This window comes from Dermacentor albipictus, chromosome 1, assembly GCF_038994185.2.
Source record: "Dermacentor albipictus isolate Rhodes 1998 colony chromosome 1, USDA_Dalb.pri_finalv2, whole genome shotgun sequence".
Lineage (NCBI taxonomy): Eukaryota > Metazoa > Arthropoda > Arachnida > Ixodida > Ixodidae > Dermacentor > Dermacentor albipictus.
In genome coordinates this window covers 322,710,860-322,734,912 of record NC_091821.1, presented here as the reverse complement: position 1 = coordinate 322,734,912, position 24,053 = coordinate 322,710,860, and the positions used below count along the sequence as shown (strand labels likewise).

Below are 24,053 nucleotides of genomic sequence, written 5' to 3'. Positions count from 1 at the left end.
TCAATGCTTCAAAGTGGAAGTACAGGCGTTTCCAGACATGAGCCTTACATGAGAAAAGTGAACACATATTGTGAATGATGTTATACTTGGCAAATGAAAGACCCTGCTAGTATGTTCATTGGGAAAAGAATGCCATACAAAGATCTTCATGTCTGCAAAGATCATAAGAAAGAAACCTGTCTCTTCTTCTCCACCATATGTACCTTTAAGGCTTGGCCTGATACTAATGCAACACACTTTATGACTCTTTATGACAAACAGATGCATGGTTAAAAAAAAAAAGAATAAGGCATGCACACAGCTGTCTGCTGTCTGTCACAGCAAGGTATGCAGGCAGGTATACCTGTCAAGGTGCTCACTGACAGTCAGCACATGAACAATATGACAGTTTATGATCTCTCAGTCATTCCAAATCTCCAGCTCATGACATAAATGATGACAGTGCACTTTCTCCGAAAATGGATATTTGAGTTGCGCCTAACTTATGAGAACAGACACACCATATGATACAATAGATATAACTTGCCAGGTTTATGTGTTGCAAAATATGTCTGAACTCTGTACAATGCTCATAAATTTAGAGGGAACATGTAAGCAGCATGAAAGCAGCTGAACTTAAACACTAAGGCCTCTAGGGCACTCTTTCTTCGACAGATGTTTACTCACCGCATCACATTAGCCACTATGGCTCAAGACAATAATTGAAATAAAAACATGTCTTCACATGAATACCACATGTCCTCCCAAACGTGTCACACACTGCACATGGCTCACACCCTTCCAATCTCTTAACAATGATAAGCAAGCATCAACCAGCAAGCACACAGTATCTCAATGAAAAGCAAGGCAGCAAGGTCAACTGAAGTCAGCACACAACCACAAAGGAAATTACGAATGTTCTCAGCTAAACTGTTTTGTGAGGTAGACCCAACTCCAGTCAAGTCACTTTTCACTCATGTCTGCTCCCATCGTAATTCAATACAGCATGTTACTTGACCCCCCCCAAGCCTGAATTTTTCTTTCAACTTTTGTCAAAAGTCACTATTAACTAACACAAATGAATCAAAAATGCAAATCACGAAGTTATTAAGGTTATCACTAAAGCCCAAATGATACCGGTTGGTAGTTCACTTTTTTCAGTTGCTTTTCAGTTTCAGTTGCTTTTCAGTTTCAGATGAAGCCGAAGCAAAGAGAGCAAACAGGCACTGGGTACTTCTTGTAAAGCAACCTAGCAGACATGGATCCGAGCTTATGCAAAAGACACCTAACCATCTAGTTGATGCTTGAATGTTATTGTTAACAAATGCAAAAGTATACTTCATCGCAGCTTTAGTCACATGCCACTTTTGAGCTTGCAGCCTCTTATACAGAGGTATAAGCGTTCATTTACAATGCACCACATTAGGGCAGCAAAAGAACTTGATGCATCAGGCTTCTTTTCAGTACTTCAGTAACACAATACCTATTATGATAGCAGTAACGATGTTTACAGAAAACTAAGTGCAATGGTATACAGGCACTCCAACTGCAGACCTCAGCTGAAACAAAAGCAACTCAAACAAAGGAATGTAGAGCTTACATAATAAACACAAGATCTTGCGTGGATAAATAGCACAATAATTAAGGGCAATGACAAAGAATGGCCAAACAAAAGATTTCTTCAGCAAGCAAAGTTAAAACCGTGTGGCTTTTCACTTCCACTACTTGGGGAACTCTGAGTATGCTGCACTACAGCAGGAACATAGCAGTGCTTTGCTATCCACACACACACACATGCAAACAATAGAAAGTAAAAAAATTACCTGAAGCATTTTAGCATTCAACGTGCGGCGACAGAGAAACAATAAGCCGTTTTGACAAAGCATGGGCTTGCTGAAAACACCAATAACAGACCGAGTCTGATGCAAGGTTGCACTCATGTTGAAATGAAACTGCAACCTAGGTCCAAATAATGAAAAATCACTAATACCGAAAGAACACAGGTAGCTAGGTTCCAAGCAAGGTCCCTTGCAAGACATTGGTGTGAACGAGACCACATGTTCAATCTAATAAAAATAATTTCACCTAAGATGTCTTCTATCAAGGTGAAATCATGTCAGAGCTGCAGCCATTCCTTTAACATGTGATATCTTTACGACACTTCTCTTGTGGTCAGTGTGTGATGAGAGCCAGTCCAGCTATTAACATCGCCGGGGGATATTGAGGAGAGAGGCACACAACTAGAAAGTACGAGAAATTTTCTTGATACCTCAATACTGGCACTTACTTGATTTATATTCTTTTTTTTACCCTCCCTCCTTCTCTAAAGGCAGAGTTCCAGTATCTTAGTACAGCAGTCCATACGTCAATGCAGAAAGCTCGCCAAAGAAAATTTCAGTAATGAAGGTTTACAAGTCGATCGAGATGTTGCAAAAACTACAAATAAAGCATGCAACCTTCATAGGTTGACTCAAAGTAACAAAAGTATTGGCAGCTGCACTTATTTCTCGTAAAGATGTGAATGCTGATTATGAGATGTGCTACAATAATGAAAAATGTCCAGCAGCTAGAAATTTTATCTCACAGTTTCATGATTACTACAAATCAGTTTTTTATCACCAGGTTTAAAGTCAGCATCTTAATTCTGGCCAGCAAACAACGCTACTCCTTGTCTCCTGCATATCTGTCCTTATATAACGCTGGTTTCTGTGTAAGATCAAGTTTGATGCTACATTTCGACCACATCTGTTTGCTGTTAATGTATCCATATTTTTCACTGGCCAATGGACACAGAACACATACTTTCACCGATCTGCAAAAGAACACTCATCCCTGAATGTACACAGCAGCAGTCCAAGAGACAAGACAATACAGCAAGCAAACAGCCGTCCAGCAGACACAATCACACTTTAAAAAAAAAGAAGAAAAGAAAGGGAGGGGTCAGCACATTCAATAACTCCAGATCCATCAATGTCTGTTCCGGTAGTTCATCCTTCGTCTCACTTTTCTTCTTTCATCTCACTCTTCAATTTCACTTGTTTTTTCTCATGAGTGAAACGACTGAGAAGTTCACTATACTTGAAGAGTACTGTACCTCAGCAGCTTGTGGAGAGTGGCACGCTTGCTGAGCTATCACGGCTTTTTCGCGTGGAGCACTACCACAAACTTTGATCCAAAGGGGGAGGCGTACTGAACACCCAAATCACGGAAGACGTGACAGGGCACGCCAACGTCGCATAAGTAGAGACCCGTAGAGGCAACAATGCGTTCATCCATTGCCAGAGGAAGGAGGGGCATGAGCACCCACTGGGGAGTTGGTGTCCCTGTGCTGCCACCAGGTGGCGGGTCGACCCACAGCATCGGAGCTTTACTTTGGTTAATCCAGTTGGTCATGGTCGCAACTGCCATTGGATCGGCTTGGCTTCCACCATCTACAGAGTCCAGACTTGCCAGCACCATGTCCGCTCTGCTACTGGAAAGCTCTATGGACAAAGAAAGAGTGCAGCAGAATGAAAAAGCAGTAAAAATGGAGAGGCACAGAATTTGAGATGCTGAAGCAAAATTTTACGTAAGAAAGATGTTACAGTTCATGTTACGCACCAAATTTCAGTGCAATTTGTATACCACACTGACTGTTGACAGCAGCTTATGACTCTCAGCTCACTCATTACATTACTATATTTGGCCAATAGTACAAGGTAATATAGGAAAGTTATTGTGACACATTTAAAAGCAAAAAATATTTATCTTAGAAAATGTTGTTTTCTAGTAGAAAGGCTTAGATTAGTTGAAGGACCATGAAATTAGGGCTGCTGCATAGTACAGTCTTGTCCACTTATAACGCTGCTACATATAACAATGTATTGGTTATAATGATGAGTCGACATCAATTATCAAGAGAGAGAGAGAAGGGAGGAAGGAATGGCAGGGAGGTGAACCAGACCAATTTGCTACCCTTAGGACTTGAGACTGACTCCAACCAAATAACTGAATTTTATTAGCCCGACGTTTCGGAGCCCATTCGGCTCCTTCTTCAGGGGGGTTGTTCTTCGGGGGTGGCGGTGTGCCGCTTTTAAAGCATCTTTTTTGAAGAAAGGAGGGGGGGGGGGAACACGGGAGGTGGGGAGACACTTCACAGACGGAAAGGTGGGGGGGAACAAAAGGAAAGGGGGGTGTGTTGTTGAGCGCTTCCATGGTGCTGGGATGACCGGTGCTGGGGGGAGTGCTCGCGACGGTGCCCTTGATGGGGGGGGGGGGGGGGTTACAGGGTCGCGCCGACGTTCTGTGTTGGTGAAACAAGCGGGAGTCTATCTGGCTGCGCGTCCTTTTCTTCTTTTCGTCAGGTCGCCAAGGCCATGGACATACACCGAGGGTAGGTTGCCCTTCACGCGGTTTAAGTTATTCCCCGTATTCTGAATGTGCCATGACTCCAGTAGTAGTCTCTTTCGCCAGTTCGTTTCTGTTTGAAGGATTTCAGTTTCCTTGAAAGCGATTTTGTGGTCGGCGACTTCAGAGTGTTCAGCGACGGCGCTGCGAATACGGTTGAATGTCCTGACGTCGTTCTCGTGCTGTCTGATCCTTTCTTTTAGATTTTTGGTTTCCCCGATGTACGACGCCGGACAGTCGGCACAACTGATTTTGTAGACGACGCCTTGAGCTTTTTCTTTAGGTGGACAATCTTTTGGTTTAGGGAGGAGGATATTGAAAGTGTTTATTGGTTTGTGCGCCACTTTGAGGCCTTCTTTTTTTAATATTCGGCTGAGCGCTTCGCTGGTACCTCTGATGTACGGGATGGACACTCGCTTCTGGGGTTGCGGAGAAGTCGACGGCTGAAGGTCCCGCATTTTGCTTCTTATTTTTTGTTGTCTGGTTGTTTTTCGAATGAAGTCATCTGTGTAGCCATTCCTCTTAAGTTCGTTGAGAACCGTTCTCTTTTCTTTCTTTAGATCCGATTCCGATGAGGAATGAGTTTCGGCTCGTTTGAATAAAGAATTTACAACAGATGCCTTGTGGTTTGCCGGATGGTCGGATTGGAAATGAAGATAGCGGCCTGTGTGGGTTGGTTTTCGGTAGACTGAAAATTTTAAAATGCCGTCTTTTCGTGTAACTTGTACATCTAGGAATGGGAGTGATCCGTTCTGTTCGCGCTCATATGTGAACTGTATATCCGGGTCTATGGAGTTTAAGTGTTTCTGCAAGTTTTCGACTTGGCTCGTCTTCACGATACAAAAACAATCATCCACGTACCTGAGGAAGACTTTTGGTTTCGGAGAAAAAGTATTTAAAGCTCTCTCCTCGATGCTCTCCATAGTCAAGTTAGCCATGGCAACGGAAATTGAGGCCCCCATAGGAGTTCCTTTAACCTGTTTGTAGTAGCTGCCTCGGAAGGTGAAATAGGTATGGACAGGCACAGTTCGAGAAGGCGGCAGATCTCGTCTACACTCAAAGGGGTTCTCTCACTGAGCATATCGTCACGTTCCAGTGCATCTCTAGTTGCGGAAACAGCCAACTTAATGGGTACTCTTGTGAACAGAGAGATTACATCAAAAGAGACCAGACATTCATCATCTTCGATACGGACTTTTGATGTGAGTTTGATGAAATTCTCGGAGTCGCGCACGTGCGATGCTGTCCTTCCGGTGAGTGGTGATATGATCTGATGCAAGTAAGTGGATAGTGATCGTAGTGGGGAACACGAAAAGTCTACGATTGGTCGTAAGGGGATTCCGGGTTTATGGAGTTTTGGCAAGCCGTAGAAAGCAGGGGCGGATCCGTTCCTACAGATTAATTTTAGGTAGAGGTTTCGAGAATTTGGGTGGTTGCGGAATATTTCAATCAGCGTCTTGTTCAAAATGCGGGACCTTCAGCCGTCGACTTCTCCGCAACCCCAGAAGCGAGTGTCCATCCCGTACATCAGAGGTACCAGCGAAGCGCTCAGCCGAATATTAAAAAAAGAAGGCCTCAAAGTGGCGCACAAACCAATAAACACTTTCAATATCCTCCTCCCTAAACCAAAAGATTGTCCACCTAAAGAAAAAGCTCAAGGCGTCGTCTACAAAATCAGTTGTGCCGACTGTCCGGCGTCGTACATCGGGGAAACCAAAAATCTAAAAGAAAGGATCAGACAGCACGAGAACGACGTCAGGACATTCAACCGTATTCGCAGCGCCGTCGCTGAACACTCTGAAGTCGCCGACCACAAAATCGCTTTCAAGGAAACTGAAATCCTTCAAACAGAAACGAACTGGCGAAAGAGACTACTACTGGAGTCATGGCACATTCAGAATACGGGGAATAACTTAAACCGCGTGAAGGGCAACCTACCCTCGGTGTATGTCCATGGCCTTGGCGACCTGACGAAAAGAAGAAAAGGACGCGCAGCCAGATAGACTCCCGCTTGTTTCACCAACACAGAACGTCGGCGCGACCCTGTAACCCCCCCCCCCCCCATCAAGGGCACCGTCGCGAGCACTCCCCCCCAGCACCGGTCATCCCAGCACCATGGAAGCGCTCAACAACACCCCCCCCCCCTTCCTTTTGTTCCCCCCCACCTTTCCGTCTGTGAAGTGTCTCCCCACCTCCCGTGTTCCCCCCCCCCCTCCTTTCTTCAAAAAAGATGCTTTAAAAGCGGCACACCGCCACCCCCGAAGAACAACCCCCCTGAAGAAGGAGCCGAATGGGCTCCGAAACGTCGGGCTAATAAAATTCAGTTATTTGGTTGGAGTCAGTCTCAAGTCCTAATCAATTTCCCAACCAGACAGGCAATTCTGTCGAAATGTTTAGCTTCAAATTTGCTACCCTACACGTGGAGAGTGAAAGAGAGACAGAATACATGAGTCTACATCACTATTTCACATGCACTAAGCTAGGTGCAGCATGTTTACAGTGGGATAGTCAAGGCTGTTGCCTTCAGGTGCTGAAGAACCACTCGAATGGCTTTCTGGGCTGATGAACTGTCAGGCCAGACTCTCAACAGCTTTACCTCTGTTAATTGCCTATGGTCCAGTCTATTCAAGGCACACTGGAGAGTTTGACGTTGATTATCGAAGCGAGAACAGTGGCACAAAAGATGGTTGATGGTTTCTTCACACTTGCACTCAGCGCACATCGGTGAGTCTGCTATTCCAATAACAATAGTTGCAGGAGTTAGTGGATGCTACTTCTACCCACAGCCGACACAGTAGTGTTGCATCACGTTGTGGAAGGTTTGCTGGTAACTTCACTTCAGCACTTCAGCACTTCAGCACTTATAAAAAGTTACCTAACAGATAGACAACAAGCTGTGTATTTTAGTTCCTCACTTTCTAATTTCAGAATAACCAATAAAGGGGTTCCGCAGGGGTCTGTACTTGGCCCGCTACTATTCCTGCTTTATATAAATGATTTACCCGGTTGTTTAACAGAAACTGAGGCCTTTCTTTACGCCGATGACACTACATTACTTGCTACCGATCGTTCACTAACTTCCCTGACTACTAAGCTAAACACTGATCTGAAAAATATTTTAACGTGGTGCCAGCTTAACTCGCTAAGCATAAATCCTACCAAAACGTCGTTTATGCTTTTTCATTCGAATCACAGGACACCAGAGTTCATTCCCACTGTCAACCTAAACTCTCTTAACATCAGTGCAGTTAATGAATGCTCATTTCTTGGAATAATTCTTGACTCAAACTTAAAATTTACGAAGCATATCGCCTATTTAAAGCGCAAAATTTCTCCCGGTATTAGAATTTTACTTAAATCTAGATATTATTTTAGCAAACCAACATTGCTGACCTTGTATTATTCTTTTATTCACAGCCATCTTAATTATTGCATTACAGCATGGGGTAACACATATCCAACTCATATAGCACCACTACAGCATTTGCAGAATCAAGCCATCCGGATATTGTCATTCAGCTCATTCAACTGCAGTGCTTCTGATATGCTTTTCAACCACAGAATACTTTCAGTAAAAAATATTGTTAAATATAAATTAGCCATAACGTTATTTAAGGTAATACGTAATCCTTCTCCAGTAAATATATTTTCTACGGCTACTTTGGTTAACTTGAACCGCACAAGGTTTGCAGCTAACAACAATTTCTTATTACCACTAATACATACTAATTATGGAAAACAATCTGGATACTTCGCAGCAGTATCCACTTGGAACAGCCTCCTATTAAATGTCAAGGACTCTTCTTCTTTGAGTTCCTTCAAGAAAACATTATTCACTTTCCTACTAGATAGCCAAAATAATCCACATATCTAAGCTATTCACCTCACTCCTGCTCATTTCCTTGCCGGTTTTTTTTCTTTTTTCTTTAGTTTTCTTATTCTCTCATTTATAGCCTTTATAAGTATTTTGGTTTGTTATGTTGCGAATGCCCTAAACTACTGTTTTATTTGTACGACTAGCTATTGACTTCATGTTACTTTACAGTTTGTACTTATACTTTGAATATTCTTCATCACTGTGACTACTGTATTGCTGTTTTATGCCTTGTATTTTCTTTAATGTATATATTTTCTGTCAGGAGGTCCCCTTTCAGCCACATGCTCTGGGACCTCCTTCTGTATACTTATGTAAACATGTATGTCTCCTCCTTATTAAAGAAATAAACTGAACTGAACTGAACCTGAACTTCAGTTTCAGTGATGGGTCAAGGCTACATAATCTACGGTGTATGCCAGTAACTCAATGCGATGGTGTGTGTGAGACTACGAAGCTCTCTTGCAGTGTCTTCTCTCAATGAAGTTGTAAAAAAGTGTCAGTGCTCCAGCTTGGGCATATCGGGCAGCGTCATCGATGAGGTGTTTACCAACGATGCCACAATGTCTCGGCAGCCTCTGAAAGATTATATCATGTCCTCGTTCAGAAGTGCAACGGCAAATTTCGTTCATTTGGGACACTAGTTGGTAGTAATTACCATGCCGTAAACCTCGCAAGCTTTGGAAGCCTACTTTCGAATCACAAAGTATTGCCCATTTACTAGGCGGTTCTTTTTCAATGTATTCAACAGCGCGAAGAGCGGCCCGTTTGGAACCTGTAGATATTGTGACCTTATGCATAGGGCTATGAGCAAATAACGGAAAACAAACATATATAACAATATTTTATTCAACACATATCAGATATAACTATAAGGGTCCGAGGTGAGGCCCATTTCAACAATGAGCGAGTTGGCAAGCAAAGACCTGAGGACTATTTGGGCCGATAGCAGGAGCAGAAGAAGCTCTTTTTTATTCTTCTTTCCTTTCATCTAATCTCGCAGCTTGCAGCTCGCAGCACGAGGTATGAGATACACGCACCGTAGCCTGCCATGTATAAAATGCATCCGAGGAAGATAACGATGGCTGCTATAATAACATTCAAAATTTTACCTTCTAAATGGAGTTTTCCATGCAGAATAATCATGACATTTGCGTTGCTAAGTTCCCTTTAAACAAACGATGCCGAGATGGGGCATCATTTTCCTACACACGTTCTTGTCTGCTGCCATTACCACACAACGAGTACTGCCTGTGCACCGATTGCGAAAGCCACTGAGAGCACTGCAAGTTAGCGCAGCGTGCCATAAGATGGTGCCAGATGCTTTGCGTCAGACCTAAACAAATCCAGCAGCAACAGAGAAGCCTGGGAGACCAAAATTTTGCATAGAAGTGTTTTGCTGGCAAAAAGCAGGAGAAACTGTCCTTCATAACACGGCTGCAGGACCCGATGAAATCACAATGCAGTTAATCAAAAACCTCAGTCCAAAGAGCAAGGCACTGCTGACTAATGCCACAAAGCAAATGATTAGAACGAAGAAAATTCCAGTTGGATGACGTGAAAGCAAAAGGAACCACATCTACAAAGGCAAAGATAATAATTATAAGATGAGCTCGAACAGGCCAGTTACGGTAACGTTGGTGATATATAAAATGGCAATGCAAGCCATAAAATTAGAACTGTTGAAGTGGGTGGGGAAAAAAAAAAAAAGATGTGCTGGGGGAACCGCAGAATGGGCTCAGACCAGGCGGACGCTTATAGGGTAATATGTTTGTACTAACTCAGTGCATAGAGATTTCAGTAGCACAGAATAGACTTTTACGGATAGCATTTCTAGATATTGGAGCCTACGACAACGTAGACAGGGGATTGTTATGGGATATTCTCAAGCACGAAGGCACACATGACATTTCATGGAGCTGCTAAGGGATATATATATATATATATATAGAGAGAGAGAGAGATAACAGAGTACAAATTGTATGGGAAGGCTGAAAATGTAATGAAGTGGTGCAAAATTCAACAAGGACTGAAGGGGACAGGGTAGGTCCTATTCCTCTCATGCATTTTAAACTATGTTTGTGACCCTCTTTCTCGTGGTCTGATGGGGTTAGAGCATTCATCTTGGTAGCATTGTAATCAGCAATCTGAGGTAGTGTAACTGAAGTAGGATAATTGTTTTCTATAGAATAGTTTTTCTTTTTACTTGCTTTATTTACTATATCCACCAACTTTCGAAGCAATAATCTGCTGTAAATTCCCTTTAAATCAAAACTCCCTCCATTAATGTTCATAATTCTAGTTCAGTAGACTCCCTGTAGTGTTTACTCATTATTTAGAAAAAATTATATCCCTACTCCTCGTAGTTCCTGAGAAAAACAGTCAAATGTAGCAAAATTTGATGTTTTGAGATAATTGGCTTTGAAGTGAAAGAAAAAGCTTCATTACGATATAGGACTCTGGTTATGCATACTGACGGATTTTTTCAATAGTCACCAGCCTGGTAGTCACCTCCACTGTCAATACTTCTTTTCTGTTCTAGCTGGCTTGCTCTCCGGGCCTCCTTTGTGACCAGTCATGTAGCCCTCTCCATAAAGTATAATCGTCGCCGGTCAATTTCACATAACCACTGGACTGTGAGACATCCTGCAGAAACTCCAGATGGCCTCAGAATGTTGGCTCGAGCAATGCTGCCATCATTAAAAGTTAGCACAGCATCCATTGTCGCTATGTTCAGAGTCTTCAGACCAAGAAAGGTTTTATTGCTCCCACACAATATGGTTGAACGACTCATTTGCGGACTGAGTCTTTCCATGGAGGCATTTCTGGAGAAGGTCAGATTTTGAGAGTCGCTGAAAAACTGGCTTCACTGCCCCAAGGACCGCTGCTGGGAGCGAGTCCTTGTGGACGTAAGGCTCGTCATTCATCTCACTGTTGTTGAATCTGCACCAAGTGTCAGCACCCTTTGGACAGAGACCGCGAGAAGGATCGGCATCTGTGGACGCCTTATGATTATAGGTGGCCCATACAGCCATACAGAGCCCAACATCCCAACATGTCTATTATAGGCCAAGCCATAATATGTCTGAAGCTTGTCGATCAGTGTATCAGTCAAGCGTGCCCGGCCAGAGATAACCTTTCCTGCGGACAGTCTGTTCCCTTCGTTTTTTTCTTTAGTCGTTGCAATCTGGCCCCCCCGTTCTTTTTTGGACACGGCCAATACATGCTAGCTTTGAAATTTCCATAAGATCTCCATATGGTTTTGCTGCTTGCATGGCAAGGAAGCCTTTGCTGTCCCCATCTCCCAGATACTTGGTGTACTGTACACTATGTAGTTGCTCGCTTCTTTGAAATATATGCAAAGCTCCTGCAGTCTCCATGACTCCACTTGCACCTTCATAGTTCCGCTGGAATTGATGTTCATCCTGATCATCACAAGAGGTGCCTTTCAACACACACAAAGCACAACGCTTCGTCATTACTTCAAAATCAATGGCCTTACCTGAGTCGACACTGGTTCCAGACACTATGCCATTATTTGAGGTGTGCCCTCGCTTCTGCCAGCTTCGATCAAGAGCAACAGCGATATCAATATCCCCATCATTGAGCTCAACTGCTTCTTTAACAGCCTGTTTCATTGATTTTTCAGCAGTGGCGGTGACATGAGTCAGTAGTCTGTCATTTTACCACAAAAATTTTTTAGGTGGTTTTGGCAAACTGAGCATGGCACACAACGTACGTTGTGTGCGTTGTTGGTGAGCGTTGTTGGTTGTTCTAATGAATGCATGTCTTTTACTGCCCTTATGGGCTCAAATCGCCACATGCACATCCGAAGAGGGCTGCCAGTACACTTATTAGGCATATCGATGCTCGTACTGTGACAGGAGATGGCAGGTGCACGCGTGTATAATTAAAGAATACATACTGCGTCCTGTGACAATTGCCCCTTCCCATGCTTGTTATGCTTCACCGCGATACTTTCGCGTATGCTTCATCGCGCCACTGCTGTAGTGAGGCGAAGCTGACTTTCGGGAACCGGCATTATGCCACGGTTACCTTCCGAGCTTCGAAGCCAATCGCAAGGACCGCAAAGGCGGAGTCGGTGCCATTGCTGACAGCGGCAACTTTTTTTAATGAAGAACACGGCATTGAGCAGCAAGATGCTTAATAGCGAGCGTCGAAACAGCTAGGCCTAGCGTTTGCAGCGGTGGTGGCCACGGCTGCCAGCGGATGTGCGAGAATGCCGTTTCGAGGCAGCGAGGTGATCAAAATGGCGGCGACGGTGGCCTTGATTAATGTTGTTTTGGACCTGCGGTCACAGCAAAAAACATGGCAAATCGGACGGCGAGAGGTTCTTGCCTCCGAAATTTAAGGCGTGGTGGTGCCACGAAGCTGTGCGAAGGATCGGGCATCCGGAAAGTCGGTCGTTGACTGTATGTACACTGGGAACTCCTCCATCAGATGACACGGCGTCAAAGACGATTCGTTATGCTCCCTCTCTGTTACTCGAGCCAGCATTAAGACGACTTTCGTTCCCTTTAATAAAACTACAGCTAATTTTCCTTGATAGAAGCATAAATTCCCTGAGTTTTCCCTGAGTATTTCCAGGCTATTCAATATCCCTGAGAATTCCCGGTTTTCTCAGTTGGTAGACACCCTGAGTGAACACAAAATGTAATAGCAACATGCAAGGCGTAATACAAAGCGAAGCAACTAATGGCCTGAAAATCTCCACTAGTTTCACCATTCCATGGGGCAGCCCAACATACCTTACTTTAACCCCTGCTCACAGAAGTTAATTCTCGCTTGATGATTCACTTCTGTGCCAGTGTTGACTTCACTTATGTTTATGTGGCACGGTGGAAGGAAATAAACTTAGAGGGAATGTTACATCACACAGCCAGCTTTTGCAAGCCAACTCTCCGTGAAGCTGCCCCCTGAGTACTTGCTCTCTCAATTAGTAGACCCAACGTGTGATCATGCGCTTGGTGGACTCAGCCTTGTATGCATAATTCCCAGTACGTTTTAAACAATGTGCACCTGTTCAGTTACTTTGCTGCACACTGTGCACATTTTCTCATTGTCTTCGCTGAAATATGCAAGTGCAGCAGCCACACATTGCTGACGCATCTGTTGTTGCTGTGCCAAAACATATGCCGAGTGCGGCTAGCACTGCGGTAGAGCACAATAGAACTTAATGTGACATGCTCAAGCATTGGGCCGATTTTTTCTGGCTTCGATTTTATCCTGCGAGACTGCCTTTAAGTTCTTTTCTTCCTTCACAATAACTGGTGGCAACCTAAGAATGCTGTGGCAAGTACGTTGCTCTCTAATCCAAAAGGAATTTGTATAGAAGAGCCAGCCAATAATGTCCGCTTATTTCCATGACATCATGACGAAGACAAACTTCTTTGCAATATCAGCGTCTCTCAGTGACTGTGTTTTGACAAGCAGAGGCATAGAGAGCAAATGCGGATCCATTTTGTGCTTAGAGATTATTCTGAATGCTTAAATTGTCACTGAGTACAGGGGCCTAGGCATAATAACCCTGCAGTAAGAGAGAGAAAAATATCAGGTACGATCTTACCTGCTAGAGTAAGTCGCACTTTTCCCCCACTTCTGCGGAACAGAGCCATCTCAGATGAGAAGAGTGGGTCCACAGGAGCCAAGCCGCCAGCCAGTAGAGGTAGCTGCCAGAGTAGCACCTCTACACCATGATTAGCCAGCTGCCGGCCACAGCACACCACCTGGCTGCCTTGCCGGTGGCCGCCACACACCAGCACTACTGTGGGCCGCTGGTGGCTATTGGCTGGGTTTAGCCTGCAGCAGAGACACCCAATGATGCACATGCTTGGCCGTAGGACAGCAAAGATGACAAGGCCCATGCCATAGTCAATAATGGTGGATGACGTACAGCTATACAACTGTTCACACCTAAACTTTACTGAAACTCTGAACTCTCATAACCATATCAGTTAAAAACACTCCACATTTCTAAATATGGCACCACTAATTGTGCAGAAACTTGGGGTCTTCTGACTGTCAAAAACACAGAAAGAAACCAAACAAGTACCAAACACTGTGCCCTTAAAAAATTCTTGAATGGAATGAAGAGACCTCAGAATCAAAAGAAATACCTCCTCTGCTGTTGGCATCAATAAGGTAGCACTGACAATCCACAGCTCTCGCTACTTGCAAATGCAAAGGAAAGCTATCTAAAATGACTACTGATTTATATTAGAGCTAAATCATGATATAACAAATTTCAATAGTATAATGAAATTCTCAATATAGCAAAGTGTTTAAGTTATTATAACTTCTTGTCCTTAGAACACCATTTAATTAAAACCTCAATCTAATGAAGTGTGTTTATAAACATTCAATACAATGCAATTTCACTGCCACCACAAAGGAATAGAAAGGCACTAAATGGTAACTTTTTCAGATGAAAGTGCTAAAATGGTTTAATTAAATGCGGCTGCTTGTGACTGTACCTCTCATATCACGTGCCATGTGACCAAGAGTGACCTCTGAAGTGGAGCAGCATCACGTTCCATATAAAGTCCAAGTGCCATAAGATCCTACATATGGCTGAGCACATATGCAGCAAGGAGCATACCCTGTTTTAAAAGTAATCTGCCATGTTTGCAAAGACTGGGTTACACGAGATGGGGGGAATCACGCGTGCTGTCTTCCCACACATTTAATACTGGAAGTCACATATTCCTGAGTTTCGTAGATGTGTTAATGTGAGAAGCAATTGAAGCATTCGCTCCTCACAGCTGGCGCTACTCTTGATAGTGGCGTCACACTGCGAGCGACACTATCAGCCGAGGGGGCAAAGTGGGTGCGATAGCATTGCTAGCTTCGCTTTGTACCATTGAGAGGAAGATATAGCCAATTCTCATTAATTGTTTTTCTCATCCAAATTTGTTTTTTTATGATTACTCAATAATTCGGAAAATTCTGCGGGCCGGGCCCCTTCCATGTAAGTAAAATTCGCCAGAGACTGTTTTATTGGCATAAAAGGTTGAATTTCAATATAAACAAGTTTCAATTAATGAAGCAAATTGCCAATTTTACCAACTTTGTTATGCCACATTTTACCTATTACATAGAATGAAATTTCACTCTTCCTATGAAGGAGTGCTGAGGCAGTAAATCGAAACTGCCATGGGCACAGAGGATGCCATGGTTGAATTACATGCTGTTGCTTACAAGCGCACCTCTCAGATTTCGTGCAGCGCAGAAGAAAGCTACCACCAAAGCGGAGTAGCATCCGATAAACATTAGCAGTGCTAATACTAAACGTAAGATCCTCTTGCTATCATGTTACATGTAAAAGTCCAAGTGCGATGAGATCCTATTGTGAGGTGGCCTGTGCTCGCAAGGGAAAACATGTGAGGATTAGGTGAGAGGGATGGCAGCTTAATGCACACCGTCTTCCTATGCATGAAAGAGGAGATCGGAGGTGTGAGTATATGGGGTACACGATGAAGTGCCACTACAGGAGGGTGGGGTACAGGTGAGTGCATGCCTCCTCCCTTAGCCTGGCCATCAGGGTGGCTGAGCGCATCAGCGGGCTGAAATGGGTCAAATGGGTTGTGGCTTCACGCAACTTTTATAGATGGCCTTCATGTGGGCTGTCTCAAATGACCCATTGAATGAAAAAGCCAGCATCTGTCATCTATAGAAGCAAAACGGCACCTCATTTCCCATTGGCTGCGACACCACATCACGAGTGTGCCTCGATAGAGCAGAACAGACAAGAGGGTACACCTGCTGCCATGTTAGCATGCCAGATGCTGCATGAGGGGAAAGGGCATTGCCGCAACGCCATGTCACCCTCGCTCTTGCTCTCGGAAGCCTGTGTTATCTGTGGGTTCCTTGTACACACAAGATCTTGCCTGCGTTCTAACTGCACCAGGCTAAGGCCAAATCAAAACACGCCAAGCATCTAGCCTGCCCGTGAAGAGTTCATAACTCAAAGGACCGCTCAGCAGCATTCAATTGGACGTTAATGCTATCGCATTCACAAGTCAAAAGAAGCCCTTAGGTGTCCTCAGATTTTCTTGTTTGTCACTGAAATTCGTTTTCTCTGTGTTCCTGATAATTCTGGTATATTTACAACCCCTTTCATGTAAAAAAAATCTGCTGGGAACTGCACATATTTTCATAAAAGGTGAATTTCAATATAATGAAAATTAGATGTAACAAATTAAAGTGCCAACTTTACTGACTTCGTCAGATGTATTGAAGTTTACCTTACTTAAACCCCAATTCCAATGTTCCTGAATATTCCTGCTAACATAGCATGCTGTCAAATAATTTTTTATTGCAGTCAGTTGCCTTTGTTATCAAGCTATGCAGTGTGAGCCAGATGTCAAGATCTATGACACCACAGGGAGTTCACACAGAAATACTATGAAGCCAGTGCTGGTACCCATTCTTCAACTTTTATATCCTCCTCTGACTTCTTTATTTTGCATTCTGGCCAGACATGACATAATGGCTATTTGAAAAGAGTAATTCTTCTGTTTAATTGGAACCCAAAGTTTTGCTTTATTGTCCCTTCAGCCTTGACCAGCAACACTCAACTTTGCAAGGTTTGATGAATGAGCAAGCTGATATGAATTCGTACTTAGAAACATGCAGCAAAAAAGATGCATGCAAAAAAAAGACAAGAAGATATGGGTGCTGCGCAGTCTCCCAACTAAGTTAACACCTGGAGAAACAATACAAGTATACACAACAGATATTGTGCACACTACACAGCAGCTATATACATGTATGAGGCATAGAACATAGAACAAACTATATAAGCAAAGCCAAGAGAAACCTGAAAGAAAATTGACAGAATATAATCATAATGATACCAAGAAGAGCCACCTCTTTATCACTTAGAGCATCTGTATTTGTCAGATAAGACAAATATATATGTATGTAGTAGTGTCCCATCAGCGACTCTAAGTAATAAGGGGCAGCTTTTCTCAACGTCACTTTGACTATATTTTTTCAATTTTCCTTTTGGTTTTTCTTGGTTTTACTTGAAGTGTTTCTTATGTATCATATATCAGCTGATGCGAAATCTGTGCATTATCTGTAACCTTTACATTGTTTTTTCCTGAGCAAACTTCTTAATTGTAAGTCAGCACAGCATATGTGTCTTGAACTTTTATGAGCGTCTTCCATGCTGTATGTTTTTAAGTATCAACCATGCAAGGCAAGCAAGGACTATTATTACACACCTACGGCAACCACCAAGCAGCTGCAGCACCATCTCTGATGCAGCACGGCCAATCATCTCCAGCTGTCGCTCTGCACTGTAGCCACACTGTACAGCAGCCTCTAGGATCTGTTGGCGTAGCTGCAGACTCACACTTGGCACTAGCAGCCCCATGTCTGCATTGTGGCATTGAAAAAAAGAAACAGCATTGCCAGTTATCACGCAGTAAAAACAACCATAAAGACAAACCGTGAGAATAAGACACAAACGGCTTTGCTGATTATTTTTGGTATCATAGATCTTGACATCTGGCTCACACTGCATAGCTTGATAACAAAGGCAACTGACTGCAATAAAAAATTATTTGACAGCATGCTATGAATACCTTTTATTATTATTATTTACTTTTTATTTTTTGCTACACAATGCTACAAATGAAGGAAACTTGCCAGAAACAGCAGCCTCGTATAGAATGAAACACAACTGTCCAAACAGGAATGCTACATCACCCAAAATCGATTAATTCCCCTAGCATTGGATCAAACAAATCCTTATATACAACAGAATTCTATTCTGGCTCAAAAATATATTTTGCTGAAAGGTTGGACGTTAACTTTTAGCAGCCAAGGGTGCTCAATATGCACCAAATTCTCAACATATGGATATTTTCGAGAGTACACTGACACAATACAGTCACCATGATCAGGTACAATACAATGATTGTTGGCGCTAGTTGGTTATGCAATACTGGATGTAGAAAGAAAAAATAAACAGCTGCAATGACCACACGCTGTAGCCAATGCCGTTGGTAGCATAGCATCAACTTTGTCAATCAACCAACTACTTGATTTTGCACTGACAATGCAATTCGACAGCTGCAGCTTTACATCTCATCTTTGACCAAGTACACATAGCTCCTCCCATGGAAAGGCAAAGACAAGTCCTGCATACAAGTCACTGCTGTATACTCACAGCCAGTGCAACCAATGCATTTAGGAATGAAAGCTGAAGCACGCAAAGCTGCACATACAAGTGAGGTTGTTGAATGTAAAGTAAATGTGCAAACTATTCTTTCATATCTCGCCAAATGCACTAACAAACAAAAGATTCAATAAGTCATTAGCCACAGAAAGATTTTTTTTTTTTGCTAATTTGCCAAACAACACAATGCAAAAGTGAAAATACAATGTAAAATTAAGTCTTAAGAAATATCACATGAATAAGCAATGCTTGTAGAATAATATAAGGTTGCAATGATGGGTCAGGTGATTCAAAATGGCTGCAGCTGTGTTTCCCTTATGGCTGCTCCCCTAGGACCCTAGTTTCTGCACTCCCTATGGTTCTTAATTGCAGCTACTGCCAACATCAAGCGTTGCATCATTGCAGCACTTTTAAATGTGATCCCATTCACACTATCAGTTTTTCTAGCATGATGCCTAACTAGACAAGTTTTTTTGACTCTTGGCTAAGTGAACTGTCAACTTTTCTGTAGCTAAGCCTGTGTAAGTAATTGAACATTCTGTTATGTCTGCGGTAGCCATAATAAAAGGCGTTAGGAACATGGAACAGAGTTTGTTTCAGCCTTGAGAGAGGGACTTGCGCGCAGCACGGTACGATGTCATCTCCTGTTGTTTATTGAGCCGCCTGCTCTCCGTGTCTGTCCGGAGCACTCCGTATTTTTATTAATCACACAGTAATAGGTTGATTTTTAAAAGAAAAAATAAAGGACATGGTTTCATTTCTTTATTTTGCACAGAAATTACCAGCACTGGTACTACAGTGCGGCATCATGGATTTCAGACTTTTTCGTATTTGTGCCAATGTGGCTTAGTAAAGTTGGTTCAAACTAGCTAAGTTCAGTTTTTGTCTTGTTTATACTACAATGTAGCCCATCTTTACTGATAAGATTTTATCTAGGCCAGCACAGACACCATCAAAATTCATGATGTCACAGCAAGCAAGTGCGGGAAGTTCAAGAAGGTGTCACCACCAGACACATCTTTTTCTGCCTTACTAAGCCTCTTATCCCTATAAAGCATGGCCTTCTTTGGTTAGAGAAGGTTAGTCTACTCATAACCCAGATTACTTTTCTCTTTAGTGCCCCTTTAACAAATTCAGAATAATGCTACTACGTTGTTCACTTGCGTAATGCAGCTTTGCTTTGGCATTACATGACATGTTTTACATGCTCTGAAATGACCAGTTGAACATGACAAAAGATAACTTATGCTTCCCATTCTCAGCCTATCAGTTTCAGGCCTTCTTTCTAATAGCCTCCTGAGCGTCTCACTTCATGAAGTCACTGCCATATTTTGATAGTGGCCTTGGACAATTGCAAAACCATACACAGGGTGATGGAATTTCATGCAAAAGAAGAAATTTACCAAAACTCCTGCAACTTGTATTCTTAGTAATAAGGTCTGATGTATTTAGAACATACATTGCAAGATGAAGTCAAACTGCATTGCTGCAACCTTGGGTTGCTTAGCATAAAAAATATGCTTAAGCACAGCACAGAATGACCCACTTGTCCCCACACTTCAATCATGTGAGTTTCAAAACTTTCCACTAGCACCATTTTTCAGGCCCTGGACAAACAGATTGATGAAAAGTGTGGGAGTCATCAGTCTTTCAGATCCTGTGTGGACAAAAAGAACTAAGCACTAAGATGAGTACCTAACTGTATGCATTTTCTAGCAGGTGACAGACAATAGGGGATACTTGAAATACTGGAGAAGGGTTTTTCGCTATTAGGCTGCCTTACACAAGATGGCCGATTTCCTGCTCGCAGCACTATTGAGCCGAGTGTAAGCTTGCAAACAGCAAGGATGAAGTAAGGAAGAGATGGTGGATAGAATAGCAGCATGTACTTTACGCCTTCCTGCTTTATTTTTACTTCTGGGGTAACATTCGCCATTTTGTGTGAGTCAAATGAGATGTGTAGGGAAGTGTACTTGAATTTCATGTATCCCCTATTCACATGTAGGTGAACTAACCCCATAGATTGACAGCCGAAGTTTAAAGTGAAGCTTCAGATATGGTATGATTGAAGAACTCTTGCTTTTCCCCACCAGAACAACTAACTAACTAACTAACTAACTAACTAACTAACTAACTAACTAACTAACTAACTAACTCCACTCACTCAATCACTCACCTGTTACGTAATTAATTTCCTGCTTGCCAGGCACTCGGATGCGACACATGGAGTCCAGTGCGCTGCCACCCAGGATGTTTTCGTCACAGCGGTAACTGGGTGGTGTGCACACAACATGGGCCCCAGACTTGCTGGCCAGAGCCGAGTAGTCGCTGCATGGTGCAGGCCTTGAGAGTGCAGCATCAATCTCATTAAACACTGCCCGCTTGTCAAATAGGGCCAGGTTCTTCTCAAAGTCAAAGTCTTGCTCCAGCACAGTGGCGTCAACAGGAGCACTAAAACAGGCATCATCACGACACCTCATGGCAGCTGTCGTAGCCCTCCGAGGCCCTTCGCCTTTCTTAGGAGCGACAGCCACGACCTTCTTCTTGGCATCTGTGAAAGAGCAGTAGTGCACACAGCCACGGCTTCAATGTTTTCAACTGCACAATTTTTGGTCGAGAAGTTCAAAGCACAAAGCAGCTCACCGACAGTGCTACAAGTTAAGGTGCACAGCCTTTTGAATTTGATTTTCTTCGTTGACTGATTCCTTCACTGATGAGGTCCAATACCCCAAACTAGCATATAAGCTATTTGTTGTAGTGGATAGAGAGCAACAAATTAATCAAAACTATGTGAGCCTCTTTGAGATGCACCTAACGCTCGTTACTCAAATGTTTTTGCATTTCATCCACACTGAAATGCAGCTGCAGTGGCCAGGAATTGAACCCATGACTTCATATTTAGCAGCAGAATGCAGTAGCCATCAAATGACTTCAGTGGGTAACAAAAGGCATCAGTTGAACCGTTACAATTACCAGTAAAGGCACCATGCAGCTGATTAAGTGGGCAACAATAGAGGGAAACTTGTTATTGCAATGTTCTTGCCAACTTTACTTTGAGCCGAGTCAGCCTTGCCACTAAAGTTCCAAGTCCTTGTTGGCTCCTTCAATTGTGCCTTTGTATATTAGTAAGCCTCTAGAGTCTGCCATGTGGAATGTGGTCCAAGTTTAATCTAATAAGGTAAGAATACTTGGTGGCTCAAAAGGCCCAGAAAGTCATTTGTTTCATTACACACAAGTTGGCTAATAAGAATTAGGAAAGTGTTTGAAGCATGAGACATTCTGAAATTAATACGATTGCTTCTTTCTGCAAGAGAGCGACACAAAATATCCCTTATGTCTTATTTGTTTTTCCACCTTTTCCTCTACGTTTCCAAGCCTAATATAAACATTACTAGCCAGAGTTCAAATAATTGAGAATAGTAATACAAATATATTTTATTTGATTCCAGATTTTGATTCAGTTCCTTGCATAGTTAGTAATAGAAAATATATAGGATGTTTATTGCTTGGTTAGATACTTGAGAGCAGTATTTTCAGACTATTCATAGTCAATACGAAACATTTAACTTTTAAACAGGCTTATGGTTGACTGTCAGCTTTAACAACCCAAAGCAATTCAGCAGCTGTGAGAAACATCACTTAATTATAAGTTGGCGAGGTACACTTGCCACAGTGACACATAAATATAGGCGTAATTAAAGTGCTCTACCTTTCCGAGTGCCATTGACTTCTTGCAACACTCCTGGTGATTCACTGCAGCTACTATCTGATGATTTTATGATGTTCAAATCCACAATGTCCTGAGCACTATGGCAAATAGAAAAAGACATCATTTAGAAAAAATCCGAGTGCATGCACATTACCATAATCAACAACACATTTATTTGCCAGGCCATTGTAGAAGACTGGAGGGGCATACTAATATTGCACAGTGATTGATGTACACACCAGGGAACAAAAACGTACTGAATGTTAGGCTGTGATGAGATCTCACTGACATGCAACATATCAGAAATTAAGCAGCCTTGAGTCAAAATATCCTGTGACCACTATCTATTCATAGTCTACAGCATGAGACCTGAATAATACCGGTGTCACACAGTCACCATACCAGTGTCACATGACCATTTTTGATCGCTATTAAGCCAGATCTGGATCGAAATTATCGACTGTGCTTCGCTCCCTCGAGCTGTTTGCGCAAAGGAGCCAATCACGTCCGTGAAATTCGATCAGGATCGGGCTTGATCACGATCATAAGTGCGCGTGTGACACCCGTATCACTTTCGATCGCGATCGAGTCCAATCTGGATGGAAATTATCGATCGCGATTGGCTCCCTCCCTCGGATTCCGCAAAGGAGCCAATGGAGACCGAGATATATGACACCGGTCAGGTACGCCCGTGATCGAAACTGCACCGTACATAATGACAACTAATGCAAAAGCTGATAAATGTTTCAGGAAGCATGTATATATATAATTTCATCCCAATTCTACTCGACACTGCACTGTCATGAAGAACCGGGCAACGTGCTTAGTTCAGAAAAAAGCAATAACACAGGCAGTAAAAAACGTTGTCAACTCCAGTCAGGCCCTTACAAAAAATGTCACTGGAACTGCACATTGCATCGATTAGCAGCCAACTGTACGCTAACATATGCGTCGGAGTGTACAACGTGTAATCTGCTAAAAATCCTACTGCACTCAAACACAAATGCCTAAAATACATTTTCACTCAGGTAGAAAGCAATGACGGACGCGATTCCTTAACTGCTCGAATCTTGCCTGCTAATTTAGTGGTATTATAGCAGAAATTTTACATGATGGCTTCATTTCTGAACACATCACTTAATGCGATGTTCCGTAGGCCACGCTGCGTTGCGTGAAACAAACACAAATTTCTCTTTAGACCTGTCAACGCATCCTTCTTTCCATACACCTTTAAGAAGCGCAAAATAAGCAATTGTTTGTCATGCACCACCACTGTCACGAAATCTTGAAGGATCCCTAGGGAAAAGGTTCTTTACCAGATGGTGACTTGCGGGACATGACACTTGACACCATTTCGAGATGCTTGCGACAACACGATCTGCTGCTTGTCTGTATCGACACTTTCGATCTTGCCTTGGTACGTGCCAAGGATGTCTCCGCACTCGACAACAACAACGCATCCAACCCATTGGTCACCCATGCCTCACACCGCAGATTTAACACAGCTGTATTTCACACAAAATTTATTTCCTGATCCGGTGCCGTCGCAACAAGTTTAACTAAATCCTATAGCTCCACAAGGCGAATGTAGCTTTTCCTGCTGTAGTGTTTCTGAAATTTTCGGTCACACAGACGCAGTGACAAACGCTGCGTCAAACGCGAAAGGGCCGCTCGTGGTGGAACAGAGCACAGTGACAACCAACTCTGCTGTTTGGTCCAAGGCTGCCACACAGCTGCTACAATGCTGAAGGAAAAGTCACAAATCATTGACGATTGAAGACGTATTTCGTCTTCGCAAAGTGCTCCAAATGCCAACAACACCGTTCACACACTCTCAACGCTCAGCCATAGAATGGCTCAGCTCTCATCCTGGGATGATGATGATGATGATAGTGATC

The 24,053-nt window shown here is 42.9% G+C and overlaps 1 protein-coding gene across 2 annotated transcripts; it reads right to left on the bottom strand.

Moving 5' to 3' along the window:
* Positions 1-373: 373 nt before the first annotated feature.
* Positions 374-24,033, bottom strand: Edc3 (Enhancer of mRNA-decapping protein 3). 2 transcript variants are annotated; one of them, XM_065453241.1, is made up of 6 exons: positions 23,472-24,033; positions 22,156-22,253; positions 20,623-20,997; positions 17,488-17,641; positions 13,827-14,059; positions 374-3,461 (listed from the first exon to the last, which is right to left on the bottom strand). In XM_065453241.1, exons 1-6 carry the CDS (start codon positions 23,633-23,635, stop codon positions 3,112-3,114), a joined length of 1,374 nt encoding a protein of 457 aa, XP_065309313.1. In that variant the 5' UTR covers positions 23,636-24,033; the 3' UTR covers positions 374-3,111. The 2 variants fall into 2 exon arrangements, with proteins under 2 accessions (XP_065309313.1, XP_065309314.1); XM_065453242.1 differs by lacking the exon at positions 23,472-24,033 and adding an exon at positions 22,413-23,423.
* Between the last annotated feature and the right edge of the window lie 20 nt (positions 24,034-24,053).